At 40.2% G+C, this 22,381-nt stretch overlaps 1 protein-coding gene across 2 annotated transcripts in view; it reads right to left on the bottom strand.

Moving 5' to 3' along the window:
• Positions 1 to 14,706, bottom strand: part of SGSM1 (small G protein signaling modulator 1) — a 283,179-nt gene extending 268,473 nt beyond the window's left edge. For both annotated transcript variants that reach the window (XM_089684112.1, XM_089684111.1), the window contains exons 1-2: positions 14,601 to 14,706; positions 14,476 to 14,519 (exon numbers count right to left, since the gene is read on the bottom strand). In XM_089684112.1, the coding sequence (XP_089540238.1) occupies positions 14,476 to 14,519; positions 14,601 to 14,616 (60 nt within the window). In that variant the 5' untranslated portion in view covers positions 14,617 to 14,706. The remainder of the gene's footprint in view (positions 1 to 14,475; positions 14,520 to 14,600) is intronic.
• Positions 14,707 to 22,381: the final 7,675 nt, after the last annotated feature.

Raw genomic sequence — 22,381 nt, 5'->3', positions numbered from 1 at the left:
TTGATTTTGTTCCAGCAGCATACAGAAAGTTGCCCTTTCTACTGCAGAACACAGTGCCACTTACTGTATGTAGGTGATGCTATAACAGTATGATACAGCGCTCACAGCATTCATTTATTACTGGAAATACTTTGTGCCAACTTGGCCTAATGAACTATTAAAGTGACAGGCAACATAAAGTTTAGTTTTAAAGTGGTTGTAAACCCTTATGTATATCAAGTAAAGTGATTTGCCTCAGGTGATACACAGAGATCAAAACACATCTTCCTACATAAGTTGTACCTGTTTATCCATAGCCCTATTTCCTCTACAGCCTCCTAAATCTACATTTCACACAGCATTTCTGAACTCCACAAAGCTGTATAATTTGAAATCTAAATGGAGGGAATGGACACACCCCTCTCTGCAGTCTGATAGGGAAAAGTGTAGCTGAGGCTTTTAAACACTTGCTGTGTGGTGGTGGTGGGGGGGGGGGGGGGGGCTCCTGGGATTGCTTGGTGTCCCCATAGACTGTCAAAAGTGACTTGTTCCAAATGAAAGAGCAGACAGAAATCACACTAGATGCTTTGGATCAAGGCAAGTACACACTATAGAAGGATATGCTTTGTTAATTTTTCATTTCAGAAGTTTTACAAAACACTTTAAAACACCACATAAGACAAGCAAGTTTATAACAGCAACTTGTAGCAGCTGAAGAATAGCTCTCCTTAGCATATTTGAATTGTAGTTAATGTAGGTCTCTATCAAAATGATTTAATTGATTTAGAGCCCACTTGCTGAACATCTGATTATTTTTAAAGTGGTTTTAAAGCATGATTGTTTTACCTTATTGAATTATATTCATTTGTGTAAAGAAACGTTCAGCATGCAGCATCCCCTTCAGCCTCCCTTATACTCACCTGGACCCAATCTCGATCCAGTGATGTTCACGAGAGCAAAGGCTCTCTCCACTTACTCCCTCCTCATTGGCTCAGACACAGCAGCGGGAACCTATTCAAATATGTATTCTAAACTCAAGCTGGTGGCTATGGGGGCGCTCAGCTAGGAATGCCAGCGGGGGACCATTGTACAGGGCAGGTAAGTACGACATGTTTCTTATTAAAAAGAAGAAAAAAAAAAAACACCACACCACACTACATTTACAATCACTTCAAGGTGTGGAGCTAGCATTAATCTCACCAAACTCAGTAGTTATTATCCAATGCAATTGCTGATGATTATAGTACACCAATGATTTGTTGCTACACAGAACATAGTAACCAGCTACGACAGCAACTCTGTAGCCAGCTATGAACCACCAGACATACAATCAGTGAGCGGTGCAACTTCTACAAAGTTTAAAAGGTACTGGTGTGAAACCACCAAGAGCCATGTTACAATGATAATTTTGTCACTTGCAGTAAGTCACCAGCAACAAGATAGCTAAAGAGCACATTAATTTGCTACTATGCGATCGAAACACTGCACAATTCTCCTTTGAAAAAGAGCAACACATACATAGGTGAATGCCCTTTAGTGATCCTGTAGGTAGAATGTTGCCAGAAAAAATGATGACTAGCATGACATGGCTCTAAAGCCTAGTAAACACGATCAGAAAAAAGGATGAATAATACCGTTTTTGAAGCAATCTTAAAATAATCTAGTCTAAACTACTCGAAGGGACAAATGCGAAAATTATTCTACGATACCAGATCATATGATTTTCGTTTAATCGGTACAGTATTTGTCCAAAACAAATCAGAAGAGAAAGACCACGCATGCTCAGAAATTAAATGACTACAATACAACACATTACATCACATCCAAAGCTGTATTCTATTATAACTTTAGTAACCTCTTCATTTTCTATATTAGAGTAGCCACCTAAGGTCCGCCCTATAGCAGTTTTACTGCTAATGGGTGGCCCTCCTGTGCAAAATCATGTATTACATCCGTGATTTTGCACTTCCACCATAGGGGGGGGGCGTGCACGCGCCGCCAGCAGATCGGCTTCTGCTGTGAACACTCACAGCAGAAGCCAATCTGTGAGTGTAGGTGAATGGATGTCTGCCGGCACCCGCTGATCATCAGGCAGAACACAGAACAGAGATCTGTAATCAAGTCAGAGATCTGTTCTGGAGGGGGGGAGCTGAAGGATTGTGTGATCCTGCAAAGCTGGGACACAATCCTTCACTTCCTCTAGTAAAAGCGCAACCTAGTATACACCAAGCACATAGCTAGGCACAGTTAAGCCTTTGATCCCCTAAATGTTTAACCCCTTCCCAGACAGTGTCAGTGCATATTTTTAGCACTGATCACTGTCAGTTAGTGTAAAAATGTCCACCGCAATATCGCAGTCCCGCTATAAGATGATGATCGCCGTCATTACTAGTATTAAAAAAAAACATCCAGGTAAATTCCCCATAGTTTGTAGACGTTATACCTTTTTGAACTAATCAATATATGCTTAATATTTTTTTACACCAAAAAAATGTAGCAGAATACATTTAGACCTAAATTTATGAAGGAATTTTATTTTTTTTAATGTATTTATTGCATGTATTCTATAGCTTAAAATGAAAAAAAATTTTCCAAAATTGTCTTTTTTTTTTTTTTATAACTCAAAAAAGTAAAAAACGCAGAGGTGATCAAATACTACCAAAGAAAGCTCTATTTGTGGGGAAAACAAAATGCCAAATTTCATTTATGTACAGCGTTGCATGACCTCGCAATTGTCAATTAAAGTAATGCAGCGCTGTATAGCAAAAAATGGCCTGGTCAGCAAGGGGGGGGGGGGGGGTGTAAAACCTCCGTAGGTTAAGATGATTATTCCTCAGATATTCTCATTGTGTGTACCAGACTTAATGGATAATTTCTAGGGAAATGGAAGGCGCTATGCATTGAACAGGGAATTTATGGTATGAAACTTATTGTTGAAAAAGAAAAACTGCAATTGGAAGAATTGGATCTAGCTATCAAAAAAAGTGTGGAAGGATTAGATCCTTATAAGAATCAAGAGGGCTTTGAAAAACAAAGTGAACAACTTAAGAAGGAAGTGGAAAAGGTTCAAAAAAATCTTAGAACTACTAAACAAACTAAAATTTAGGTGTGATCTTAAGGACTGGGAAACAGGAGAAATATTTGACCTTAACATAAAAAGAGGTAGAAGTCTATCTAAAACGAAGATTTTTTCGTGCACATTCTAGATCAATGGGAGAAACTATGTCTAGTGAAAGTGATTCAGAAAGTCTGGGTAAATCTGTATCTTTTTTAGATCAACAGGATGGGGAGCGTTCCCAAACCAATCAATCTCAAATAGGAAGAGGAACCAAAAAGAAAATAGAGGAATCCTTAAAAAACAAACAACAGGAGGACAAGGGCAGAACAAGGAGTCAGAAAGGTAGTTGATGATAATCTACATGATAAAAAAGTAATTAATTTGGCTGATTTTCCACTCAGAGATGAACACATCACTTTGTTGAACAAAGGTATGTCTTTTTCACTGGTAACCCCCATGGATGAATTTGAAGTGTTTAAAGATGTCAATTTATTTTTGAGAAAAGTATTCTTGAGATTGGTACATAGTAATCCTGCCATGTTGGAGGATATAGGTTGGGATTCACCCATGGAGGACCGTAAAGTGCTGGAGATGTTGATATCCCTCACGGAGGAAAATGATGAGTATGATGAGAATGAATTAGAAGAGGATAATCATCATGATGTGATTAGGAAAGTCGATTTAAATATTAGGTCGACTAAAATGCCAGTAATACGCTCTAACATGAGGATAGCGGCATTTCTTGACTTAGTAGCAGATGATCTCAAGAATCTCGAGTGGAAAAAGCCATTAGGTGACAACATTACAAAAAAGGAGAGAAGGGCCCTTAAAGAACTAAAAGAAGCAAAAAATATTATAATCAAAAGAAGTGATAAGGGTGGAAATGTAGTTATTTTAAATGAACAAAATGATGTTAAAGAGGTGAAGCGCCTATTAGGTGACTCATTTACATATCGAAAACATACTACTAACCCCTTCCCTGTAGTGGTTAAAAAATTAAATTCTATGTTAATATTGGGTAAAGAGGCAGGCCTTCTCACTAAAAAGGAATTTGACTATTTGAGCATAGAAGAATTTAACTACCCTACCGTTTATATCATTCCTAAAATACATAAGGATCTAAAAAATCCCCCAGGTAGACCCATTGTTTCTGCCATACATGGCCCCCTTGATAAAACGGGGAAATATATTGATCTGTTCCTCAAAGATATGGTTCCTAATTTATCTTCCTATGTTAGGGATACTAAAGATGTATTAGCTAAAATTGAAAATCTAATAATAGATGAGAAGTCTATTTTGGTTGGAATAGATGTTGAGTCACTATATACATCAATTCCACATTTCTTTTTTCCTCGATAAATTATACCCCAATATGGGGGGACAGAATGAGTTTATTAGTGAGCTATTAGATTTTGCGTTGCAGCATAATTTCTTCCAATTTAACAATACTTTTTACCAACAGCACGAGTATGGGGGCGCCATGGGCCCCAGCCTATGCATGCCTGCATTTGGGTTTCTGGGAGGAGCAGGTGGTTTACAAGTTACCAAGGTTTCTTGCATATGCTCAGATTTGGTTGAGGTACATTGACAATGTTTTTCTTGTATGGAGGGGAACAGCGGAGGAAATTAAATTGTTTTTGGAGGAGTTAAATCAAAACCCCTTCAATATTAGACTTACGTACATCTTTCCTTGACCTTGAACTTAAACTTGAGGGCAACAGGCTCCTCACTAAAACATTCAGAAAACCAACTGCAGCAAACACTTTATTAGAGGCTAGGAGTTATCATCCACGTTCATTGATTACCGGAATCCCGGTTGGACAGTTTCTGAGGTGTCGTAGAAACTGTTCAAATATTGATGATTTCAGGATGGAGGCACAGGACCTCTATAAAAGATTTAGGGAACGGGGATATTCCCATTCTCAGATTAGAAAAGCTTGGAAACGGACATATCAAACGGACCGTAAGTTTGCTGTCCCCAAAAAAAGATGAGAAGGAAAAATTTATTGGACAGCCTGTTAGAATGATAACTCAATTTGGAGCACAATGGCAGGATGTAAGACAAATATTAGAAAAACATTGGAAAATCCTAACTCAATGCCCTAAACTTGGTAAAATTGTAGGTGAACGTCCTCAAATGGTAGCAAGAAGAGCACCAAATCTTGGTGATCTCCTTATTCATTCTGACTATCAGCCATTGAAACAAACAACATGGCTAATGTCACGTACAAAAAGGGATGTATAGATGTGGAAAATGTCAAATTTGTAAATTTGTGGACCGTACAGATTTTTTCTCTGATTCAAATAATAGCGCTCACTTTAAAATTCAAAGCCTCATAAATTGCTCCACTGCTAGAGTACGCTATATGTTAACTTGCCCATGCAAGAAAATGTACATTGGTAAAACTAAAAGGCAACTTAAAGTACGAATAGGTGAACATTTTAGAGATATTAGGTCTAATGATCCTGAAAGTAATTTAGCTCAACATTATGCAAAGTACCATGGAGGTAAATTAGAAGGAACAAAAGTGAAAGGTATTTATGCATTACATTTCCCTCAAAGGAGAGGTGACTTTGATAGAGAATTATTAAAACGTGAAAAATATTGGATTTATAAACTTGATACTCTATCCCCAAAGGAGTTGAACATAGAATGCGACCTCCAAGTATTTTTAGAAAAATAGGTAAATGTGCTGATTTACAAATTGATAGCGCCATTTTGTGGAGATTCTGTGGTAATATTCGACCTCTCTTTATGATGTAAGAATATGGTAACTTTTCCTCCCTCTTGATGTGTCCAGTTGCCTGTCCTTTTAAGTGTGTCACATGACCAGCTGCATTGCTAAGTAATTAGCTCTTTTTTCCATTGAGAATAGCTGCCAGTAAATAATTTGCATATCTGGGCGGGTTTAAACCCAGTATAAATAGGAAGCTGAAAGGCATGTGTCTCATTGGTCCTGATGAAGCTGAGTGAAATACGCCCATCGGCGAAACGAGTTGACGTCATACGTCAGATATGTCACTTCCGGTCATGCGCATTGGCGCTATGCACGCGGACCAGCAAGGAGGCGGCCATATTTACATGCGACGAGCTGTGCAAGGCTAAACAGGCACCAGGGAGAGCGGAGCCCATTTGATATCGGCTGATGTAAGCGTTTGTTCTCTGGTTCAACACTTGGCATTTATCACGGAGGATATCTCCATTATACATCACCCATGGCACAGGTGGTGAGTGGACTGTTACAAGGCTAACGGAGAAAGTTTTTTGTCACTTCATATATATCCAAGCAGGAATATCCTGACTGACTGTCCAATTGTCATTTATTTATTTCAGGATGGGGACATTATGATGCATTATCAAGGTGCAAGGCACCAATTATATATTACAAGAAACGGAAGACCTACCAGGTTTTATTTTATTACTCATTCCACAATGGTTTATAGTCCACATGTTGTGGTGAAGAAACCTTGTAAAGCAGGGCCCTGCAACCTATATCGTCTGTTTCACCAAGGACATCAACAGGGACTCTTTCATATATAATTCTGCTTTCATTTGGATATACTAACTGTGAATGTGTACCACCCACTTGTGCCTTTAGGGGTTGTATTGATTCTATCTATATAGATATTATCGGGGCTCTGTCCCTCCCTATATATACTTTTTTACCCACATTGTCCTGCCAGGGCTATGGGTTGTTTTGATATTTCCATATGGTGACTATATTAGCCATTCTGCATTGCGTTCTACAGTATATACCTGATAGTATAATTTTTTGACATACCTCCTGCTGGTAGTGTAACCAATGTGGTGGTGCTGCAATGCATTAGACAGCCATTTTGTCATTGCTTATGCAGCACAATTTATATTGAGACCGGTCTTGATGTGGTTTTTATGTGGTTTTAGGTCTGCAAATATCTCATGCTGAGGTGATGGTGAACCGGGGTAATTACCCTATTGTCTATATTATTGTTCAATAAAGCATAATTTTTGGATATAATTCTGAGTATCGCATTCTGTCCAATATGTAGCCACTTTTCTGTGAATTTCTTTTCACAATCTCCCCTTTTAATGGATAATTTCACCTTTGGAACATGTTACACGTTCCACCCGTTTTTAGAAACATGTAACATGTTCCCATAGCCGGAGCTACGCCCACCGCCCCCCCTCCCTCTGACAGATAGTACGGGGAAACTTCTCCACGTACTGTCAGATTTGAAAATAGGGCACCCACACAGCTGCATCGCTCATTAATAATGGTCTATGAATGAGTGCCTACACATCCCGACAGCCTTAGCAGCTGTGGGCTTGTAGTTTTCAATTAACTGCTACGGCACTGTGGAGGGCCATGGTAGTTCATTGAAGCTTCCTGTCAGTATATCTGCTTGCTCGTACATCCCGTATGGCAAGCAGTTATTCTGACAGGTCTGCAGGAGACCTGCATGGCATCAGCGATCTACTGTCGCTGGTGCAATGCTTTCCAGGCTCCTATGGACAAAAAAAATAAATGCACATTTTTTACCTGCGAACAAATGTGCATTTATTATTTTTGTCCAAAAGATGAACTTATCCTTTAAGTCCTGTCCCTGTTATTCAATTTAAAAAAGGAACAATTGGGGCCAGCGACGGCTCTCTCATTTGTCAGTTGTATTACGGGGTGGGGGCTGTACCACAGTGAGAGGGCGGTGCCTAAAGCAGACCTTACATCAAAATAGGTCCACTTATTTATTAGACCTTTGCATCACTATGAAAAAATTATGCAATTCCCATTAAAAATAGGAGAAAACTTTAAAAAAATATGCTTAACTTACAACTGAGCTTCCACCTGTAAGGCAAAAGGTGACATCCTGGGCTTTCAAAGTAAGGAACACTGAGGATCCAAAAGTTGCAAATGTGTATGAGCATCTTTTCTCAATATCTCAGATACTCAGCATTCCCAGGTTCTAAATGGCCCTGCCAACACCTTCACTTAGACACTTTGTTTTTATTGAATGTGGCATATTTTTTTTTTTTTTTTTTTTTTTTTTATGGGAGGGGGCGAAGGTGGTATACCAAGAAAGCAGACCTTGTGTTTTGAAGTAAAGTATACTTTAAATGTTATTCACAGAGATGTCAAGGCAATATATATCCAGGATATATATCAAGGCCTCACATCCAGAATCTTCCACAGGCACAAAGGAATGGATTTAAAGAAGTACACACCGGTGGACTTGACAGCTTCACTTTATTAAATAGACCCTGATACCGACTTAAAAAATTGCAGTTCAAGGCACAAAAAAAAGTATTTTAAATGCTTACCAACAGTTTTTTTACATTGTATAAATATTTTTTTTATTTATCTGCAATTCGCATTTAAAACGTTTACTACTTCAAAAATAGTCAATTCCCCAACACATAGCCCTCACCTCCTCTGGAAGTTCTAATTATTGTCTATGCTGGCCCCTCCCTTCACCTCCCTACATAACCCTGTATGTAACTACTGGGAGATGGAAAGGAGGGCACTACTATGAAGCTGGGGCTGTGGACATCATATCCAAGATTGTGGCTCCTAGTAAGAATCCCAGGGATTTTGGATAGCTACACAAGGGAGGCTTTACAGGTAAATAACATGCCAGAAATATGGTAAAAGGCATATGCCACTTAAAAAAAAAAAAAAAAGTAAAATCTACCTTTATTGAAAAAAGAAAAAATATTTGCATTTATTATTTTAGCATTGGAACTGTGATCACTTTATCACAAGTGCAATGCACACAGAGTGTGGGGACATCACCTCCCTTAAGCTCCACTAAAATTTACCGCGGCGGCAAATGGAACTTCTAGTTTCCTATTCAAGTCTCTGGAATAATAACGCAGCTGTGTGAGCGAAGGCACATGGAAATTAAAATTACACTGAAGTTTGCAAGGAGAAACAGCCTGTGGTTCGGGTAAGTGGAGAAAAGAGGGGTGTTCTGGGGGTCGGTAAATGGCTGTAATGTGAAACATGCTGTGAAGGGTGGACTTGGCTCTTAAAGCTGAACTCTGGAGAAAATAGAAATACTCCCTTACAGGGGAACTTTGCCTACACTGTGAGGATTAAAGTATATGTGAACCCTCACCCAAAACAAACCATTCAGTTTAGAATAGAAATGAAAGGCAAAACAGTTGTGTATATATATCTCATACAACGCATTAAAAATCCCTTTTTTTAATAAATGATCACATAACCTCTATTATCAGCTGCATAAGGGGATTAGAGAGGTGGGGAGGAGAAACATCAGCACACTGATCTTCCCAGTGAATGGCTGTGCAGGGGGGCATGTCTGCACAAGTTTGATTATTGGAGGACAGGCAGTCTGTTTTCCCACCACAGAAAGAAAACTGACCAAACTGAGATGGATGCCTATTGTGGTCAGTTTGAAATAGGAAAGTAGGGGGATTAGCAGGATCACGAGGTACATCACACAAAAGGAAGCTATACAAAGAGAACAGGATATTTTTAACACGAGTACCTGGTACAAGAGACAGAAATATGAATTGCTGGGGGTAACATTTATTTATGCTCCTTTATGTCTAGGGTACCAGAAAAAGCACCGTTTACTTGATTCCTGGTACCCACAGGCTCCCTCCAGGCTGTAAGATCAGCGCCCACAGCCTCTTCTCCCCTATGCTCTGGTGGTCGCACGCCCTCTGATATCATCAAGTACAATAAATGGCCCAAAGACTTGTATTGCATGTGAGGTGAAGATAGGAGAGCACACACTGCCAGGGAAGAGGGGGATCAGACACCCAACACTGATTTTTTCTGAAAATCAATATATAATCACGAACTCCAGGAAACTTTAAAAAAAAAAAAAAAAAAAAGTGTTGCAGTGGGGCTTTCCTGCACTGCAAGGGTTAATAGCTCATTTCATGTAGGGGAAGAGAATTCAGCAGTAAATGCTTACTTTTTTCCTTGCTCCAGCAGGCTCCATCCAGTGCTACAACCACTATGACTGTCAGCCTCCTCAGTATGCTGTACAAGGTTAAAGTGACACTAAACTCTAGTTCAGTATACATGCTTGAATAGAATTGTTTTTTGAACTAAAAAAAAAAAAAAAGCATTTGACACAGTTCCACACACACGGATGTGTAAGAAAAAATCTACAGGCTTAGGAAAATCAGTTTGTAAATGGATAGAAAACTGGCTAAAAGATTGTATTCAGAGAGTAGTGGTTAATGATTCATATTCTGAATGCTCTAGGGTCCTCAGTGGTGTACCCCAAGGTTCAGTGTTGGGACCCTTACTTTTTAATATATTTATAAACAATATAGGGTCTGGGATTAAAAATCCCATTTCAGTCTTTGCAGATGACACCAAGCTGTGCAGTGGAATAACGTCCTTACAGGATGTCTCCAACTTACAGGCCGACCTCAATGCACTGTTTAATTGGGCAACTATTTGGCAAATGAGGTTTAATGTTGATAAATGTAAGGTTATGCACTTGGGGGCTAAGAATTTGCATGCATCATACATACTGGGGGGGTACAACTGGGGGAATAACTAGAGTTATTCACTTTACAGTTATCACAGAGGACAAGGGGTCACTGTTTATGGCTGGAGGAAAAGAAACTTCATCTCCATATACAGAAAGGCCTCTTCACAGTAAGAGCTGTAAAAATGCAGAATAGACTCCCTCAAGAGCTGGTTCTGCCCAGCTCATTAGATTGCTTTAAAAAAGGCCTGGATTCTTTCCTACATACACATAATTTAATACTAGTATTTATTGGTAAAGTTGATCCAGAGAATACCCAATTGCCTCTTGGAGGATCAGGAAAGAATTTACCTCCCCCCACTGAAGAAAATCAAATCAAGCTTTTTTTTGGGAGGAGGGGGGGTGCCTTCCTCTAGATGATCTTGTGGGTATCAGTGTATATGTTTGTTTTTTATTTGTGTGGGTTTTTTTTCTCTGTTAGTTGGACTGGATGGACTTATGGGTCATTTTTCAACCAGATTAACTATGTAAGTATTACTCTCAGGCTCCTCCAAGTTCCTTTTTTTGACTGTTATTTGACTTCTTGTTAGAGGTGGTTATGTTCATTCTCCCTGATGCCACTGTATGAGAATATAGCCACCCTCTGCTGGTCATTCCCAACATAGACTAAGGACTATGGGATGTGTAGTATGCAAAGCGCAGTGCACAAAAGGAACATGCACTGCTTGTCCCAAACAAATAGAAGTGAGGAGAGAAAAAAAAAAATTTTCAGGAGCTCACAAGACATGTTAAACAGAGGCAGAAAAACACAATTTCATGAAAATTGATTACAGGGCCATTAAGTTGTGGGTGTGTATGGATTCGTTTTGGAGATTAACCACTTTACACCCACCTACCCGCAATGTACTGCGGACGGGTGCCACTGTAGGCAAAGGAATGTACGGGTAATTTACTGCTTATTTTCGGATATGCGCGAGCCCCCTTTCCAGCACCTCCTGTGATTGTACACAGCGGAAGCCTGTTAGCAAGTCCTGTCAATGATTCACGGCCCGGACCTGCTGATCGACTGTGTACGACCACAGCCCAGAGCTCTGTGTTGGTAAACACCACAGAGCTCTGTACAGTGGGAGCGATCTGAAAGAGATTGTTTAGGAAAAGAAGCACACTTTACATTATGCATATTTAGGAACACATTTAACCCCTTGATCACCCTAGATGTTAACCCCTTCCCAGCCAGAGTCATTAGTACTGTGACAGTGTATAGTAATATCACTGTATTAATGTCACTCGTGATGTGTCAGATTGCCCGCCACAGTCCCATTATAAGTTGCTGATTACTGCACTTCGTAGTATAAAAAAAAAAAACAGTACATACACTATAGTTTGTAGGCACTATAACTTTCACGCAAACCAATCAATATACACTTATTGGGATTTGATTTTTTTTAATCAAAAACATGTAGCAGAGTACATTTTGGCAAAAAATTAAGAAATTTGATTTTGTTTTTTTTTTTAATTGGATAGGTTTTAACCACCTCCCGTCCGGCCATTGTATATAAAACGGCCAGACAGTGGCAGTGCAGGGTCGGGTGGGCGTTTATAAACGGCCTCCCCGCACCCTGCTTGTGCGCGCTCCCTGAGAGCGCGCAGCACCGCGATCCGGTGCCCGCTGTGTCCTCCGGACACAGTGGAACACCGATCGTCAGACGGGACCTCTGCGCGAGGTCCCGATCATGTGATCAATGAGTGACCAATCAGTGATCACATTCAGAGTAGTAAGCAAGATGTCACTTCTGACATCATTGCTTACTACCTGTGAAATCTGTGAATGAAAACAGAGGTCACATGGTACAAGGCTATTAACAACAGCCTTGTACCATGTGACAAGCTGTGACCAATCACAGCTCACACAGTAGTTCTCAATGGCTGCAAGAATGCAGCTAGAGAGAAGGAGGAATGATTGCTTTTACAGCCTTTATGGGTGTAAAAGCAATCAGTGTAAAAAAAAAAAAAAAAAAAAAAAAATCTTCATCACCCCGCACAAGTAGTAGAGTGTCACCATGGTGACACTGTACTGCTAAGGTGACAGTATGTAAAAAAAAAAAAAAAAAAAAAAAAAAAAAAACCCATAAATGATATAAAAAATTAAAAAAAAAAAAGTAAAAAAAAAAAGATAACAGAATAAATTTTCAAGATTTATGATGAAATACTATTTATTTGCAAAATTTTATAAGAAAAACACTTTTTTAAAAAATTTTAGGACATTTTCATTTACACAGCAAAACAAAAAAAAATCCCAGTGGTGAATAAATACCACCAAAATAAAGCTTTATCTGTCTCAAAAAAATGCTAAAAAATTCATATGGGTACAGTGTTGCATGACCGCGCAATTTTCATTCAAAGTGTGATAGCACTGAAAGCTGAAAATTGGCCTGGACAGGAAGGGGGTAAAGGTGTCTGGACTGGAAGTGGTTAAGAAAGTAAAAAAATATTGTTTTTTTTTCTTCAAAATTTTATTTCATTTATATTGCAAAAAATAGAAAAAAAAACCAGTGGTGATCAAATACCACCAAAAGAAGGCTCTATTTGTGTGACAAAAAAAATGATATAAATTATGTTTGGGTAGCATGACCGTGCAATCACCAGTTAAAGTCGCACAGTGAGTTATACCAAAAAATGGCCTGGTCATGAAGGGGGTAAAACCTTCTTGAGCTGAAGGAGTTAATGTGGTTTCAAAGCCTAAAACTTTTTTACCTTAATGCATTCCCTGCATTGAGGTAAAGAATGTTTAGGTAGTAGTATCACCCCCCCTCTTTAAACTTACCTCCATCCAGTGTTGTGCCCATCTGTAGCAGATCTGTCTTCTCTCCTTGCTCTCACAGGCTTTGCTGAGGCAGTATGAGCCAATGGTCAGTCAAATCTTGTGACAAGGGATTGGGGGGGGGGGGGTCCAGACCAAGCCATGCTGTCGGTCTTTATGGGGGCGGGACCAAGCCATGCTGTCGGTCTTTATGGGGGCGGGACCAAGCCATGCTGTCGGTCTTTATGGCGGCAGGCAGCGCAGCTTGGGATTGAGCCCACAAAAGTGCCCCCATAGCAAGCCGCATACTATGGGGCAAACGCAGAATAGGAAGAGCTAGGAGCGCAGGCGGAGGACCCGAGAAGAGGAGGTTCAGTACTGTTCTGTGCAATTCCATTGCACAGAGCAGGCAAGTATAACATGCTTGTTATTAAAAAAAATGAAGACAATCTCTTGAAGGACATTAATGTTTATTGTATGTGATGGGCTCCAGGTACAGAGCTTTGTGTGGAGAAAGAGAGCGCTGAAGCCGGCTGCAGTAGGGGGTGCAAGGTTAAGTGACGGAGTCTCTTGTGAGCTCCCCCATCCCTAATGAGCAATTACCCCTTGCAGTGCCAGGAGCGGAGGCCCACTGCCAGGATGGCTTTTTATTTTGATTGGCCTTTGGGCTTTAGCCCTTGCCGTGCAGAGGCACCCTGCTGCAAAGGATGGATTGTCTTTTCCCAGGCTTTCCAATCGTACGGGAAGATTGTTGCTGAAATTTACAGGCACTAGAAGTGAATGTCCATTGCATTAGGAAAAGCCATGTTTATGTCATTAAACAGCGGTGGTATAGGATTTGTACAAATCAGGTAAGTCCCCAGGTAATCAATGTCACGGCTCACCCTGGAACAGTGTTCTCCAGAAGCTCGGTGACATTGCTAACCTTCCCCTGTATTGGCATAGCAACCTCCTAGAGATCCATGTGAAGAGCCCTGAGCAGCACCATGCACCCCGGAGCCCTAGGACAAGGCTGCTGTGTACTCAGCAGGACAGATGTGTGCCACTACAATGCCCAGCCTCTGCCAGCTCTGTCCATGGAACACACCCTCCTCCCAGAAGGCCTGCCTGCACCGCACAGCCGCCCATCCACACCACCTAATGAGGGGAGATGCTGCTGGGAGGAGAGAAGAAGAAAAGGGTCACCTACCTCCTTCTTCACCGTCTTCAGGAGCTTCTGCCTGGTCTCTGCCTCTGAGGAAGACAGAACAAGCTTTATTGCAGGCATTGGAAGGGGAACACGGAGAAGGGTGTGCTGAGGAGGAGAAGGCTCACCTGTGCCCGTTGCCATGTTTGCCGTTCCTCTTCTCCCGTCCTCTGCAGACTCGGCGGTTGTGGTAAAGCACAGCTGCTCCTGCGGGTTCACGCGGCCGCGTCCAATCAGGCACCCCCGCCTCCCTGTAGACGTGCACGCGCCTTGCTGCTTCCTCATTAGATGGGCTCTGGCTTGCTCTATGACAGAACAAGGATATGACCAAGCTTTCGTCTAAGATGTATATTATTGGGCTCATGAAGGCAGTTCTAGAACAATAAACCACCAAAAACAATCATTCTGATGACTTGTCATATATACAAGCAGGAAGACTGTATATACTGACAGTAGTAGGTAGCCAGTGAGGAGAAGGTCAGGTACCGGGAACCCTCCACAGAGGTCATATCACTGGACTCAATAAGGATTTCTTTAGGCTCCATTCACACCAAGGCGTTTTTTTAGTGCTTTTTGCAGAGACACACTGCAGTCAATTTAACATCCCTGGTGGTCTGATTATGTCAATATTTTTGAATTTCAAAGCGGTACATTGTTTTTCATGGAAATTTCAGTGTCTGATGACACGAATCACTATCGCTGAATTCTGCAAGTGATTCTAATTCACTATCGCTGTTCTCTAGCTGTTGGGTCACTTATTGATTTTATGATTTAACCGTTTCAATACCGTGCAATTTTACACCTTCCTGCCCAGGCCAGTTTTCACGTTTCAGCGCTCTCACACTTTGAATGACAATTGCGCGGTCATACAACATTGTACCCAAACTAAAATTTTATCATTTTCTTCACACAACTAGAGCTTTCTTTTGGTGGTATTTAATCACCGCTGGGGTTTTTATTTTTTGCTAAATTAACAAAAAAAGACTGAAAATTTTGAAAAAAAACACCTTTTTCTTAGTTTCTGTTAAAAAAGTTTACAAATAAATAATTGTTCATAAATTTAGGCCGAGATGTATTCTGCTACATGTCTTTGGTGAAAATAACCCAAATTAGGATGTATTTTTTAGTTTGTAGGAAAGTTATAGAGTTCACAAACTATGGTATAGATCTGAATATTGATCAATCCTGAAGTACTGACGGCCAATCTAATATCTTGAGGTCCAAGAATGTCAGAACAGTACAGATATCCCCAAATGACCCCTTTTTGCAAAGTAGACAGTCCGACGTTCTTCATAAGAGGCATGGCAAGTTTTTTGAAGTTGTATTTTTTTTGTCATAATTTTTTGGAAAATGAAAAAATTAAAAAAATTAGTTTCACTATTTTTTTTTTTACATATTGTCATCAGTGCAGTACAGCATCATCATATAACTGGCATGGCGGTGATCAGGGACACTGACTGGTGACAGTATGAAAAAAAAAAAAAAATTATGTATTTTTTTTATTTTCTTTATTTTTTATTAAATTTTTTTTCTTTTTTTTAAGATTTTGTTTTCATATTTCACTATGACCAAAGTAGTACAATGTTACCATAGTAACATTGTACTACTTTGGGGAAGTGATCAGTATTTTTTTTTTTTTTTTTTTACACAATTTGCTTATAGCAAAGAATTACTTTGCTATAAGCAAGCATTTACCTGAATGACATCGATTCATTCAGGGTTTTTTTTTTTTGTGCTTAGTTGTGATTTGGCCACAGCTAATCACATGACATGTGCATGTGATTAGCTGTGACCATTCACAGCTAGACACTAGTATAGAATGGATGGCATGAATGAAGCCATCCATTGTATACAACTGTCATGTGACTTGCTGTGATTGGTCACAGCAGGTCACATGGTACAGCAACAGGGGCCGATACTCAGATCTGTCATCGGCCGTGTCGGAGGTACACCTGCGCATGTGCGGGAGGACGCCATATGGCGTCCACCCGGAACGCTGATGACATTTGCCGGCCGCCATTCGGCCATAGGGCGGGCGGCAAATGGGTACTCATGTAAAGGTTTGTGCTAACATTTACATGCATTTACATGATTACACAGTAAATGGACTATGTGCCACCGCTGCTGCCTAGTGAATTCAGGGCCTACATGTAAACATTAGATGTATGTCCACATGGCTTCAGATGAAGTAGGGACAACCTATTTAAGCAGGATCTTGCTGCCAGCAAAAAAACTGCATACATCTAGTATGGCCATATGAATGATGCCTTACAAACAGTCTATATCCAAATTCCACATTACAGTGGCGTATTTATATAGTAATGAATTTGGCATTCACCAAACATTCACTGCAGATGAATATTCCAGGTGCATGTATTTAAAGGACAGTGAATAATTCCCCACCAGTTGGGTTGGGCCAAGGGGTAGACAATAGAGGCAGCCACCTTAGGCATTTGAGCAGGAGGGGAGTGCAGAAAAGGCAGGGCTTGCAATCTATTCTGCTGACGTTGTTCCCAGACCATATGGGTGGCACATTCTGGCTTTTTTCACCTTGAGTGCCAAAGCAACTTGTCCTAGCAGTGATCACCAGGGAATGTTTGGTGAAAGTTGCATTCACTGCTTGTTTTCTTAACCACTTCAGTAGTGGGCACTTATACCACCTTCCTGCCCAGGCCAATTTTCAGCTTTGAGCGCTGTCGCACTTTGAATGACAATTGCGCGGTCATGCAACACTGCACCCATATGAAATTTCTTTTTGTGGTATTTAATCACCACTGAGTTTTTTTATTTTTTGGTAAATAAAACAAAATCACCTGAAACTTTTGAAAAAAACTCACTTTTCGTTTCTGTTAAAAAAATTTGCAAATAAACAAACTTTCTTCATAAATTTAGGTCAGAATGTATTCTGCTACATTTCTTTGGCGAAAATAATAATAATAATAATAATAATAATAATAATAATAATAATAATAGAATTTGTATTATTTTTGCAAATGTTTCAATTTTTTTTTTGTTAATTACATTTTTTTTCTTTCTTTTAATATTTTATTTTTCAGCACACTGTGACCAAAGCAATACAGTGTTACCATAGTGACATTGAACTACTCTGGGCAAGTGATCAGGATTTTTTTTTTTTAACACATTATGATTGCTAATACCAATGTATTTCATCAATATTTGCAATCATTGTTACTGAATTAAACTGATTCATTCAGTCTTTTGTCGTGATTAGCTGTGATTGGGCAAAGCTGATCGCATGATACAGATGGGCTGTGATTGGCCCTGTCTGTATCATCTGTCTTGACCAGTCACACCTAACAACATAATTGTATACAATGGATGACATGACAGGAAGCCATCCATTGTATACAATTGACATGAGATCCTCTGTGATTGGTCACAGCAGTCACATGGCAACAGTCCGGTGTAGTGCTATGTCATCGGCTGTGTCCCGTGGACACAGTAGGTGACAGATTGTGTGGCTGCGTGAGCGGCTCCTTTTGACAGGACGTCATATGATGCCCAGTCACATCAGCGAGTGCCCCACCCCGCCGTCAATCTGCTATAGGCCAGGCGGGAAGGTGTTAAAGATGACTCAAATCGAGGTTTCACTGTAGTGCTGAGACAATTGGATATTTTCCTATAAGCCAGCCGGGGTTATCATGTAGGTTGCGGCTATCTACAGGGGGTTCTATCTTGCAGGACATCACAAGGTTGTCACATAAGACATTCAAATTAAAGGGTATGTAAACCCCAACAATAAATGGTACTTTTTTTTTCACTTTGGATAGAGTAAGGGAGGGTTATAACCCCTGTCGGACTTTTTTTCACCATCTGTGTCCCATTGCAGAGATTTCCCTTCACTTCCTGTCCCAGAGCCAAATAGGAAGTGAAATGAAATCCCTGTAAATTAAGGTAATTCTTTGAGGACCCCCCAGGTCACCAGAACTAGTGTCCCCATTGGAAGATTTTCCCTCAATTACTTTTTCTGGGGACAACCCAGAATTTGGGATTTTCTTTTGCTTTCAATGATAATGGTACACAGGACAAATAGAGAGGGTGAATCCCCTTAACGGGGGCACAGACAGTAATAAAAACTGACAGGCGTTCTAATCCCTCTCCACTCTATCCAGAACAAAAAAACAGATTTGCCTTTTGTTATACATTAAACCCTTTTTGGTCTGTTAAATATATAATTCAAATTGTGTTCTACCTGATGGGTGCCCAAAATGCCTGCTGATCCTGCTAGAATTTTTTTTAAGCTGTAAACCTCTGGTGCTGCACTGCTATCAGTTACTTTGTTCTGAGGATCCCACACCATCTATGTTAGGGACAAGAGGACAGGGCAAGTTTCCAGTAGTCCCGTCCTGTTTTCGTTGTCCTGATACTATAGGGTGAGTAAGTGTTGTTACACTAAGAAAGAAGGTGCTTCATTGGTAAATTCAGTTAAGAAAGAAGCCTAAAAAAATAAAACTAATGCAGCCACCACATCTAAGGACTGGTAAACAGCGATATATTACATTTTCTTGGAGGGGATTCGACTTTTAGGGTCTTTTCTTCAGTTCAGTTACATTTTTTTCACGAGTTTACATCTGTTTTTTCATCCGTTTACATCCGTTTTTTCATTCGTTTTTTCATTTGTTTTTCAACCATTTACATCCATTTTTCATTCGTTTACATCCGTTCCGGGGTTTTTTGCGGGAGAAAAATAGGGATTTCTTCTGTTCAAAAAAATGGATGTTAACAGATGCGGACATTAACGAATGTAAAAAGATGTTCATCCGTTTACATCTGCAAGTCCATAGAAATACATTGGGGTCAGTTTTTTATCCAAAAATGGACAGATGAAAAACGGACATACAGAACGCCCGTGTGAAAGAGGCCTATAGAAGGTTAGTGTTGGGGATTCACATGGGCGTAGTTATGTGAGGACCGTGATTTGCCAGCATGGGATGCACAGGCAGTCCTATTTATGTCAGTTGGGATTCAGTCAGGGGCGGACTGACAACTCATGGGGCCCCCGGGCAATATGGGATCATGGGGCCCCTGTGTCCTTGCCCAAACTCAAAAAAGCCTATGAAAAAGGTACCAGGGGCATCTAATGGGGTCCCCTACTGCCCGAGTTTCCAAATGGTCAGTCCGCCCCTGGATGCAGTGGATGCACAGATACAGCCACTGTCCCAAACTTGACAGCTGCACGGGTGCAGGTGCATGTCCCTGAATGCAGACAGCTGTATAGCCACCAGATTGCTTCTACAGTATAGCCAGCAGTAAACAAACTCACAGCTGCTATTGCGGTCATGTAAATGTAAATGCCTTTAAAGCGTCACCTATGGACAATATTGGGTACCATAGCTTTTTGCTATTTCATGTGCATGCACAATATTTTGGCTATGCATGTTTGATATTTGTTTAATATTGTTTTTCTTTGCACTAAAATTAATTTTAGTATATGTGTATCCTTATCTTCTTTTTTTGAGTTCTTCCTAAAACCGGGTTGTTTGCTTCTGCCTGCTGTTGGAAAGCGCCCTTTGCAATAGAGCAAGAAGCCACAAAAAGTGCCTGTCCACACTGGAACACAGTACAAGAAAGCCACGTTCTGTGCGCATTTCCCACACCATGTACCAAATGCACTGGATGTGGGATCTGCTGCAGGTGTGACACGCCAAAGACAGATCGCAAATGTAGTGCATTTGCCTGCACCAAACCGCATGGTATCACAGCACTATGCAAACAGCTTGCAGTACATTTTTAAAAGTAGTTCATACAATACTTTTGCTGTGTTCCAGAGCAATTTCAGCCCATTCAAATGAATGGCCTGAAAATTGCAATCCACAGGAATCGCATAGAAACGCAGAGTGCGTTCCAAATCCCAATCTAATTTCTTAAAAAAAAAATTGCTGTTTAACTTTTAAAGTGTTACTAAACCCAGGACCCTACATTCACTATATCCAGTCTCCCACAGTACACACAACATGGAAATGCAATTATTTAATAAATATAAACTGCTAAATACCTTTTTTTCATCAGCAGTATATAGCAGTCTTGTGGCTTCTATCAATGTCCAGCTGAGCACTGGTTAAGGCTTGTAGGAGGACTTTTCATTCTGCTGTAGGAGGATGCAGAACTTCTGACCTCTGTCTGGACAGTGCTGGTCGGCCCTGTGCTGATCACATGCACTCTCCCAAGAAACAAAACAAACCTCTCTAGCAATGAACACCAAACTGAGCATGTACAGAGTGTCTCCACACAATATATCTTCTCAGGAGATAAGAGGGGGACACTGGGAGAAGGGAAGGATCAGAGAAGACAGGATCAAACAGCCTTTTTACACAATGCAGAGGATTAACCCTTTAGGTTCCATAGTGAGTATAACAAGCATGCTTTACTGCATACACAGACTGGTTTTACTGTTGTGGGTTTAGGAACACTTTAAGTAAAATCCTAGCTAGCTTTCCTTCTACATAATGTGAAAGTGGAAGAAAAGCCTAACTATAACAAACTGTAAAATATTATTTCCTTCCTCCTCCTGAGCTGCATGATCACATGACTGGACTGGAGCAGATTTTGAAAAAATAGGTAAGTACACAAATGTTTTTTATATAGGGTAAGCAGGATAGGGAACATTTTGAAGAGTTGCTATAGTTTTTTTCTTCCACTTGAAAAAGGAAGGTGAGTAGGTATGTTATCCATAATTAGGCCTGTATGTACTGTCAGATCTTTGATATCAGTTGTAAACTAGCTTACTGTTGCTTACTGACTATCCCAATGAGAGATTAAGGATTTCAAGTCTTGAGGGGTACATTGTATGTTAAAACGGTAGTAAACCGCAAAAAATAAGTCTAAAAAAATCTCCCTGCAAGTTAAGAGCATAATGTGCTAGTATGTATCACATACTAGCACATTATGAAAGACTTACCTGAAAATGAAGATCCAGCGGAGTGCTGTCATGTCTCTCCTGGGCTTCCATCTTCACCTGGAAGGGTTCACAGGCTGCTGCCATGTGACTGGCCGAGCTGCTGTGATGTCACTCTCACAGTCTCAACCGCAGCACAGCTATCTCAATGGATGGCGCACCTTCCATTGAGAGTACAGTGCGCATGTGCCAGTGACATCACCAGCACTGCTAAAGTGAATATCTCCTAAACAGTGCACTGTTAGGAAATATTTACAGTACCTATAAGATAAGACTTATTAAAGGCTTTTGTGTACGTAAAACATAAAAAAAGACTTTACTACAACTTTAATATACCTTTAAACAATACTGCCCCCTAATTACATTAATTGCAAGTAGTGCAAGCCATTCCCTTTCAATCAGATTTTAAAAGATACAGAGCATAACCTTATAAGCGAGATTGGTATATAAGTGAATTCTAAGACCGTATCCACCAATCTTCAAATAAAAGATAAGTATCTTGAGAGCAGAACAATAGGTAAACAAAGTACATATTTGTAATACCATAATGGTTTAACAATGTATGCAAGACCATGGACTGTGCGCCAGTAATAAAGTAAAGTCCGCTGATAGGTGTGAATGTTGGGTCTACTATGTAGAAAAGTGTGTGTGTGTGTATACACACACACACATATATATATACACACACACACACACACACACACACACACACACACACATATATATACAAACACAAGGTCCTCCACAATAGGAGATTCAAAGAGAATAGAAGGAGAAAAAAAATTTAGAGAGAAGGGAAAAAGGAAAAGAGGAAAGGACGTCAGGGACACACCAGCTGGAATCCAGGGACCTCGGTGCCTATAGCTGCTCATAGCTAGCAGTAGGCATAGAAAGGTGGGCATATTGAATCCATGGAGTCCATGATTTCAAAAACTGTATTCCAAGCTATTCTGAACTATGTAAGAAAAAACAAGTACATTTGAAATACAGGGC

Source organism: Staurois parvus, unplaced genomic scaffold, assembly GCF_062004578.1.
Source record: "Staurois parvus isolate SC_StPar_1 unplaced genomic scaffold, SC_StPar_1.0 ptg000336l, whole genome shotgun sequence".
In the NCBI taxonomy this organism is placed as follows: Eukaryota; Metazoa; Chordata; class Amphibia; order Anura; family Ranidae; genus Staurois; species Staurois parvus.
Note: the sequence above shows the minus strand (reverse complement) of the source record. Positions and strands in the feature narration are given on the sequence as shown.